This window comes from Felis catus, chromosome E1 (genome assembly GCF_018350175.1).
Source record: "Felis catus isolate Fca126 chromosome E1, F.catus_Fca126_mat1.0, whole genome shotgun sequence".
In the NCBI taxonomy this organism is placed as follows: Eukaryota; Metazoa; Chordata; class Mammalia; order Carnivora; family Felidae; genus Felis; species Felis catus.
Window position 1 is genome coordinate 60,430,583 of NC_058381.1, and position 8,481 is coordinate 60,439,063.

The 8,481-nt window shown below is 67.2% G+C and overlaps 1 protein-coding gene across 1 annotated transcript; it reads left to right on the top strand.

Annotated features, from left to right (window-relative positions):
* Positions 1–442: 442 nt before the first annotated feature.
* On the top strand, positions 443–6,427 carry FSCN2 (fascin actin-bundling protein 2, retinal). The gene is made up of 5 exons (XM_003997267.6): positions 443–1,797; positions 4,732–4,888; positions 5,404–5,525; positions 5,909–6,076; positions 6,178–6,427. The coding sequence occupies exons 1-5, from the start codon at positions 972–974 to the stop codon at positions 6,381–6,383; spliced, it is 1,479 nt and encodes a 492-aa protein (XP_003997316.2). The 5' UTR covers positions 443–971; the 3' UTR covers positions 6,384–6,427.
* Positions 6,428–8,481: the final 2,054 nt, after the last annotated feature.

Below are 8,481 nucleotides of genomic sequence, written 5' to 3' on the forward strand. Positions count from 1 at the left end.
CCTCCGGCCCTGGGTCCACACGGCCTTCGGGACGCCATCTGCTCCACGCTCACGGTCCCATGTCACCTTCCCTCGGTGTGGTCCTTGAGGCGGGCATCGCTCTCTCCATCACACTACTGCCATCTTGGCAAACTGGGGGCCTCTCCTGGGCCCCGCACCACCAGGCCGCCCGGCCGGCCTCTCCACACTGCCTGCACCCTGGCTTGGGCCGGGATGGGGGTGCCTGGACGCACCTGGCCACTCGATGGCACTGACGCCCCCGCCTGCCACTCGCCCAGCCTGGGCCACCCTGGGAGAGGTACCGGGCGCGGGGCTGCAGGCTGCCTGAGTCGGGGGGCCGTGCTGGGCCCCTGGCACCAGGAATCAGAGAAGGGTAACTAGATCCCGCCGAGGATCTGGCGGCGGCTGCGGGCGGAGGGCTGCGATCGGGTTGCGGCCCCGCCGCGACTTTCCATCAGGCGGCTTTCTCTGCATCCGGAAGGAGCCGGGCTGGGCTGGAGAGTCTGTGCAGTGGGTCTGGGGGCCCTGAGGTGGGAGACACGTGGGAGAGAGGCCAAGAGGCGCAGGGGGCCAGGAGGCGGGGCACAGGGCCCGAGGCGTGGGCCTGGGCAGGGGCCAGAAGACAACAGGGAGGTGGGCAGCCCCCGGGGCGGGCGGAGCTCTCCAGCCGTGCAGGCCCTGGGGCTCCGGCCGCTCACTGGTGAAGTCCAGGAGTGGCTGAAATCCAAGCTGGGGTAACAAAAGGCAGCCGCTGTCCCTAAGCCGGCACAGCTCTGATCCGCCCTCCCACCCGCCCTCCGCTGCCCGCGGGCCATGTAAGAACGGCCCCGGGGGCCCCGCAGCCGCTGGTCAGAGGGCAGCGGGTCCATGACGCCGGCCAGGCCTCCGGGGGACCTCGGGGGCCGTGAGCACGCAGAGAGAGCTTCCCGGGCCCCTCGGGGGCGGGGGGGCGCCGAGGGCCGGCCCCGAAGATGCCCACCAACGGCCTGCACCAGGTGCTGAAGATCCAGTTTGGCCTGGTCAACGACACCGACCGCTACCTGACAGCCGAGAGCTTCGGCTTCAAGGTCAACGCCTCGGCACCCAGCCTCAAGCGGAAGCAGATGTGGGTGCTGGAGCCGGACCCGGGGCAGGGCCCGGCCGTGCTGTTCCGCAGCAGCCACCTGGGCCGCTACCTGTCAGCCGAGGAGGATGGGCGCGTGGCCTGCGAGGCGGAGCGGCCGGGTCGTGACTGCCGCTTCCTGGTCCTGCCGCAGCCCGACGGGCGCTGGGCGCTGCGGTCGGAGCCCCACGGCCGCTTCTTCGGTGGCACCGAGGACCGGCTGTCCTGCTTCGCCACGGCCATCTCCCCGGCCGAGCTGTGGACCGTACACCTGGCCATCCACCCGCAGGCCCACCTGCTGAGCGTCAGCCGCAGGCGCTACGCGCACCTGTGCCCGCAGGAGGACGAGATGGTGGCGGACAGCGACACGCCGTGGGGCGTGGGCGCGCTCATCACCCTCATCTTCCAGAACCGGCAGTACTGCCTCAGGTCCTGTGACAGCCGCTACCTGCGCAGCGACGGCCGCCTCGTGTGGGAGCCCGAGCCCCGAGCCCGCTACACGCTGGAGTTCAAGGCCGGCAAGCTGGCCTTCAAGGACTGTGATGGCCGCTACCTGGCGCCCGTGGGCCCCACTGCCACGCTCAGGGCGGGTCGCAACACGAGGCCCGGCAAGGACGAGCTCTTCGACCTGGAGGAGAGTCACCCGCAGGTGGTGCTGGTGGCCGCCAACCACCGCTACGTGTCGGTGCGGCAAGGTAACGTGGGTGCGACCGGGCCGGCCGCTCTGACCTCAGCGTGGGGGCTCGCTTGGGGCAGTGGCATCGTGTCCGCGCGGGTGGCGACGCATGGTGGCAGTGCACTGCACGGGGCAGGGGCGCACCTTGGGCCGCGTGTGGGGGTCCCGGCGGAGGGCTGCGGCTGCAGGGCCAGAAGGAGGGGGTCCCTCTCGGGACCACTGAGCCCTGGGCGTGCTGGGCAGCGGCTCGAGTGGGGGACGGGCAGTGCCCAGCAGGAGGCGGGCAAGGCCCAGGCCGGCTGCTGCGAGGGGCAGGGGGATGCCCCCGCTGTCCCCACCCACCCCTTCTCTTCCACTGCTCCATTTTCTGAACTTTACAGGAAATTGGGGAGGGGGCTGAGAAAAGGGCCAGGAGCCAGCAGGACTGCAGTGGGCAGGGCTCCGGTGCCCACACCACCCGTGCCTGACCAGTGGGGATCCTCCACCAACCCAGGGGTGGAATGAGGAGGGACCTCGGGGTCCCTCCAGTCTGGTGCCCGCCCCACCCCCCACCCCACCCCCCGCCGGGGCCTGGGCTTCTTGGTGGAAGGCACGGTCTCTGCCCGGTGGGTGCAGCCTGGTTCTCTGCATCCCGGATCATCAGTCACCTGCCTCGTGTGCCCAAGGGGCCTTTCCACGTGTGATCACACACCAAGGGGTGAACACGGGCAACTGCTGCTTCCTTGAGAAGCTGAGGTTCCGGAGTGGCCCCTTGCTGGGCCCAGGCCGGCAGTCATGGCTGGCCCTACTTGGGCTCCTGGGTGTGTGCACCCTGACCTGGCCCCTGGTCCCACTGGCAGAGGCCCAGCCACTAGCCCCCTGGTGGGAGGGGGGTGGGGGACAGCCCTGCTGTGGCTGTGGGGGCCCTGCCTGGAGTCAGGGTTCCCAAGGCCAGTCCTGTGTGGGGACGGTCATCCCGCAAACCCCTCCTGCACACCTGTCTGGACCGTGGCCAGGTCGCGGGGCACAACGGAGGGCAGTCAACCCTTGTCCTTCCCAGCACAGGCCCTACAGTCCAGCCGCACGGCTCTCTGGCCTGCGGGAAGGCCCCCGTGGTTGGTTCGTCAGTAAAATGCAGCCATCGGTGTGAAGGGCTTCCTCTGCGAGGGTCAGAGGAGGTGTTAGACACAAAGGCGGCTGTGCGTGTTCAGCTGGTGAGCAGGGCCGCGGTGGCACTGGAGGTGGTGACAGGGACAGTGCTGGTGGCGGTGGTGCCGTCTGGACTGTTCTCCCGTCTCGGGACCACCGTGCACCTGCCTGTCCCTTTCACGGGGGAATCCCCTACTAAGGGCAAGCTCTGCCTTCCAGGGTAGAAGCCGGACACGCCCCACGTTCGCCTGCTTGGTCCTTTGCAATAAGCCTGAGGGCATATGACCTGCCCGCCACCCCCCATGTTCAGATGCTGACCTGGCAACCAGTGGCTTGGGTGGGGGGGACACGGGGGCTGCCGAGGCAGCTGGAGCTGCAGGTTCTGCCGAGTGCTGGTGGCTTCATCCCAATGCTGTTGCCGGCCGGGCAGCCCCAAACCCGTCTTCCTCCCCATGGGGTGTCTGGGAGCACTCCACTGGCCTGCACGATCTTCTTTAACCTCCATCAACCAGAGCCTGCTTGTTTCTGCTGCTTCCACCGCTGGCCTTCAGTGACACAGTGTGGCTAACAGAAATATGGTCCCGAATGGCCCAAGGACACAAAGTATCTCATATGAGTGCAAGTCTGAGGCCCCGGGGTCGTGGGGTCGCAGGCAGGACACCACTGCCAGTCCAGTGGCGTCATCAAAGCCTTTTGCTCGCTTCTCATGGGGCTGCTCTCCTGGGACAGCTCTGACATCGGGCTGGTGCCCTCGTGGTCACAAGACGGCTGCTGACAACAGCCGTGTGAGCTGGAGCCCCTCAGCCGTGGTCTGTCTGGAGGGGTGTGTGACCGGAGATGCCCAGGACGCTGGCCTCAGAGGTGGCAGCAGCGTGCGGCCCCGGCCAAAGCCCACAGCGCCCACGGGCACTGGACACTGTCAGCACTGCTGATGGGACGGTGGCGGTGGAGACAGACCCCGCTTTGGAGGGACGGCCTTGGGAGCAGGCCAAGGACCCCAGGTCTCACCCTCTCTAGCACAGGCCCTGCCTGGCGCCCGTCCCACCTTCCTGGGGACAGGCGTGGACAGGATCTGGCCCTGACCCTCAGGCCCCCATTCCCTCTGGCCCCACCAGCCGGACACGCTGGAGGCCAGCCTCGTCCGGAGCTCTATGATGTGTCACATCACTGGAAACAGGGGCGTGGTTCATGGGAACATACCAGGGAGGCTCCGGTGCCTGCCCTCTCCCCCCCCACCCCACCCCGGCATGAATGTCCCCTGTGTCCCCCTTCCAGGAACCCCAGGCAGAGCCTCAGATAGTCTTGCCCTCCCTCAAGGCTCCTGGGAGACCACACATGTGAGAGGGGGGCTGGGGAGGTGACAGGGGGGCCAGCCTCTGCTCAGTGGACCCCAGGCCCCAGCTGTGTGTCCTGGGCGATGGCTTGAGGAAGAAAGGGACCCCACTGTGCCCACCCAGTGGCTTAGAGTGAGTTATAAATAGAGGCTGGTGTAAGGCTTGAGTTGAGAGGGCAGAGGCAAGCTGATTACCTGACGATTAGCAGAGGCAGGGGATTTGCCGGCACGGAAGGGCCCGGCTCCTGGGGCTGTGGCAGGAGCTGGGCCAAGGACCTTCAGGGAACCAGACGTGGAGATCTGCAGTGAGCCCACATGGCCATGGGGCCCCCTGCCCTCCGAGAAGTGCCTTCCAAGTCTTAATTCCAAAGGGTTCTGGATGAGAGCCCCTCTGTCTCCAGCGTTGCCCCCAAGCATGCTTTTCCCCACCTTTCTGCTCCCACCCCCCGACCCAGGGAGAGGCGTGAGGGGCTTCCCATATCCTCCCTCCAGGGGTCAACGTCTCAGCCAACCAAGATGAAGAACTGCATCATGAGACCTTCCTGATGCAAATTGACCAGGAGACAAAGAAGTGTACCTTCTATTCCAGCACGGGGGGCTACTGGACCCTGGTCACCCATGGGGGCATCCAGGCCACGGCCACACAAGTGTGAGTGTGTCCCCATCTCCGCAGCACCTTCACTTCCACATCTGCCACCATCACCACCTCCACCACCACCTCCGTCACCACAACTGTCACCATCACCACCATCACCTCCACCGTCACCTCCATCACCACCACTATTGTCACCACCACCACTGTCACCACCATCACCTCCGTCACAACTGTCACCATCACCACCATCACCTCCACCGCCACCTCTGTCACCACAACTGTCACCATCACCATCACCTCCACCTCCGTCACCACCATCACCAGCACCATTACATCACCCCCATCTCCAGATCCATCACCACCGCTGTCACCTCATCTGCACCGGGAGGACCACTGGAACGAATGCCCACTGGGGTGAGGGGCAGCTCCTAGTGGTGGTGGGTGTGCTAGAACAAGGCAAGTGCCTCCCCCTGGGGGGGTCGGTCCTGGACCTGAGGGGGACGGGGAAGCCTGACCCTGAGCTCCCAATGTCTTGCTGCTCCGAGGGGACCATGCCCTGCCTTTTCCAGTTCGGCCAGCACCATGTTTGAGGTGGAGTGGCGCGGCCGGCGGGTGGCACTCAAGGCTAGCAATGGGCGCTACGTGTGCATGAAGAAGAATGGGCAGCTGGCGGCCACCAGCGATTTTGTGGGTGAGCACTCCTCACCTGTCCTGCGGAAAGAGGGCTGGGCTCTCTGCGCAGAGACCCCGGTCCCCACTAAGAACCCGTTCCTGCCCCCTGCATCACTGCTGCCACAGTGCTTGGTAACCACAGTCATCCTTGCTGGTCCAGAAAAGCGCTCGGGACACCAGGGAGCAGTCGGAGCCCAGAGCGCCCTCATCTCCACTGTACATTTGGGGGGACCTGGGGCTCAGTGGCCGCGGGCCCCTTGCCAAGGTCACCGATGGCCGTGGCCCACGGGGCCCACAAGAGGCGCCAAGAGTCCGGGCCCTTTACGTGCCCCGCCCACCTCACCCAACCCGGGAAGGCGGCAGGCGCGGGGTCACCCCTCAGCCCCCGACTCCGCCCCCCAGGTGAGGACGAGGAGTTCATTCTCAAGCTCATCAACCGCCCCATCCTCGTGCTGCGGGGCCTGGACGGCTTCGTCTGCCACCGTCGTGGCTCCAACCAGCTGGACACCAACCGCTCGGTCTACGACGTCTTCCGCCTGAGCTTCAGCGACGGCGCCTACCACATCCGAGGTGCGGATCCGGACGGGAGTCGGGGGCGGGGCGCAGGCCGGGGACGCGGCGATCGGGAAGGGCCCGGGAGGACCCCCGCCGACCGCGTCCCCCGCCCCCAGGCCGTGGCGGCGGCTTCTGGTACACCGGCAGCCACGGCAGCGTGTGCAGCGACGGCGAGCGCGCCGAGGACTTCCTCTTCGAGTTCCGCGAGCGCGGCCGCCTGGCCATCCGCGCCCGGAGCGGCAAGTACCTGCGCGGCGGCGCCTCGGGGCTGCTGCGCGCGGACGCGGACGCTCCCGCCGGGGTCGCGCTCTGGGAGTACTGAGCGGGCGGCCGGCCTGTCCCCCATTAAACCGTGTCTGTGTCGCAGAGGCCGGCGGGCTCCGTGGCGCCACCGGGCGGGGAGGGGTGTACGCGGAGGGTCTGCACCTCGGCCCCGGGGGTCGTTCGGCCTCCCCATCCCTCAGCGCCGGAGACCCAGGGCTGGGGAGCTGGGCCGGGAGGAGGGTCCAGCTGGCGGCACACCACCCCTCCCTCCCGTCCAGGGACAGCCCGGACCTTCTCTGGCTCCACCTTGGTTTCCCCCCAACCCCCACCAGCTGCTGTCACGTGTTGGCCACACAGCTGCTCCCCAACACCCAGGGAGAAGAGCCCCCCTTCCACCCGGCGCGGGACGGGGTGGGGGTGGGCTGCCTGGTCCGAGACCCCGCGTGCTGCAGCTTGCAGGGGCTTTGGGGTGAGGTGTCTGCTCACACTTTTCTCCCCAGGGGCAGGGTTTTAGAAAGCCCTGGAAGCAAAAGCGACCCCACCCATCCCAAGCAGGGCTGTGTCTGGCTAACCCTGGGGAGAGAGCCCCTCTCAGCCCCTGCACCCACTTGTTGCTACCAGGCCAGGAAGGGGGCTCCAGGCCTCCTATTCCCAGGGCGCCCCCCCACTCACAGACCCTGAGCCTGGGCACCTGCAGGCTGGGCTCCCTGTGGCCAGGCTGGATACCAGGACAAAGTCTGTGGTTCACCAGCCAGCACCCAGAGCCCCCAGCCCTCCAGACCCCAACCCAGGCCAATTCCCCTTGGATGGGCTGGGTGACCTGGGTCATGAGGTGAGAGCCTAGGGAGAGAAGTAGAACCGGGGGGGGGGGGGGGGGGGGGGGCTGGGGGAAGGGGTAGTACACGGCCAGGTGGCCTAGAGCCTGAAGGGAGGGGAGACAGCAGACGCCCTGCCCCGAGGCCTACATCCCTCTCCAGACGGCCCCCCTCCCCGCCCCCCGAAGCCCCTGCCCCTGCCTGGGGGCCCAAAGCCCCGCCCTCTCCCCCAGTGAGTCCAGCCAGTGTGGGCCAGGGGCACTTTGGGGAGGGGGTTCAGGGCAGGGGGTGCAAGAGTGGATGTGCTGGACCGGAGAGGGGAGGAAGGGAACCCCTTTCCCTCCCCTCCCAGGCCCCTCCTGGGCCTGGCCTGCTCCTGGCCTCACCGCCCCCTCCCTCTGCCTTGAGTACAAGGAAGGGCAGGGACCCAAGTGGGTCCTTTCGTCCAAGGTGGCTGAGTTAACCCTTTTAAGACCACACACCAGAGCCTAGGGGAGGCAGAGGCAAGAAGCCACGGCCTGCGCTGCCCCCTGGTGGCATCCAGGGCAGGAGAATTGGGGGGCTCATCTGCTCAGGGCTCACCCCGTGCAAGAAGGCAACAGGCCTGCGTTCACAGGAAAAGATACCCTCCCCTCGGAGGTCCTCCGGCTCCCCTTTATTGACCTCCGCCAGAGAGTACACTTGGCCCCAGGCACCTGCTGAATGGAGCCCACACAGCGGCTGCAGGGGGGCAGGGAGGGAAAGTGCCTGGGTCACCGGGAGGGGCCAGCTGGGGTCGCAATAAGGGTGCCTCGGCACCCCCCGGTCTGAGAAACAGACTGGAGCAGGTGGAGGACAGTCTCTGGTGGCTCAGAGCCGTGCGCGGGGGACGGAGAACCACAAGCAACAGAGACGGCTGAGGGACACCTGGTGCTCAGCGTGGCGTGCCATCCCGGACAGGGAACCGAGAGGGCACCCGAGAACACGAGACTCCCCAAGCACCCGGCTGGGCTGAGGTCGGTCCCCTGGCCTGTGTCCCATTTGCCATCAGCCCCCTGCAGATCTCCGCCAATCCACGAAGGTTCTACACAGTCCCCTTCTCTCCGCCACGCGTAGTTTTTCTCCTTTTCCGGAGACTTCGTGGTCTGCCCGCCCTCGCCCCCCCCCCCCCCCCCACCGGGGGCCTCCCGCCAGCAGAAGCGCTTTCCTGCCACTGCTGCTTCTCCATCCCTGGAAGGCCCAGTGCTCAGGCCTCCTGAGGGCGACCCTTGTGAAGGGCCCAGCGGGACGGAGTGGGGGTGGGGAGCTGCACGCTGGGGACCAGGGACAGCCGAGCAAACGCCAGGTGCTGGGGTGGCGGTC